General features: G+C 57.4%; 1 protein-coding gene across 1 annotated transcript; it reads left to right on the top strand.

The window, feature by feature from the left end:
- Positions 1 to 6: 6 nt before the first annotated feature.
- On the top strand, positions 7 to 527 carry LOC127751965 (UDP-glycosyltransferase UGT5-like; the record flags this gene model as incomplete). Its single annotated transcript, XM_052276314.1, has 2 exons — positions 7 to 270; positions 441 to 527. Coding segments are annotated over exons 1-2 (351 nt in total), but the record flags the coding sequence as incomplete, so codon positions are not given.
- Positions 528 to 531: the final 4 nt, after the last annotated feature.

Genomic DNA, 531 nt, shown 5'->3' with positions numbered 1-531 from the left:
CACCCCATGAACTTGTGGCAGCGCGCCTGGACCCTCTTTCTCCACGCGCACTCCAAGTTGACGGTCTGGTGGCGGCGGCCCGTGCAGGACAGCCTCATCAAAAGGTTCTTCGGTGACAAAGCTCCGAGAGTGGAACAACTGAGGCAGCATGTGCACGTGGCCCTCGTCAACGAGAACCCCGTCCTGGAGGCCGCTAGACCCTTGCCGCCGAGCCTCATCCCCGTCGGCGGCATGCACGTCAAACCCGCCGACCTGGGCAGGATCCCGTCGGTGAGTCGACTTGCACAGGTGCAGCAACACCTGCTGCGCGTGAAGGACTCGATAGCCGATAAGGTCGCGCTACGCACACACTTCACTTGCAGACGAGTATTCCTGCATTGCTTTACTCCTGATCCTACCCCGATCGTAGTTCTGACAATCACGCTGACCGATATTTGCAGGACCTGCGGAAATGGATGGATGAAGCGAAGGACGGCTTCGTATTTGTGTCGTTCGGATCTATTATAAAAGGGAAGGATATTGATCTCGTCA

The sequence above is a fragment of the Frankliniella occidentalis genome, unplaced genomic scaffold, assembly GCF_000697945.3.
Source record: "Frankliniella occidentalis isolate FOCC.00 unplaced genomic scaffold, Focc_3.1 Scaffold2500, whole genome shotgun sequence".
NCBI lineage: Eukaryota > Metazoa > Arthropoda > Insecta > Thysanoptera > Thripidae > Frankliniella > Frankliniella occidentalis.
The sequence above is the reverse complement of the archived record's forward strand: the minus strand, read 5'-3'. Positions and strand labels throughout refer to the sequence as shown.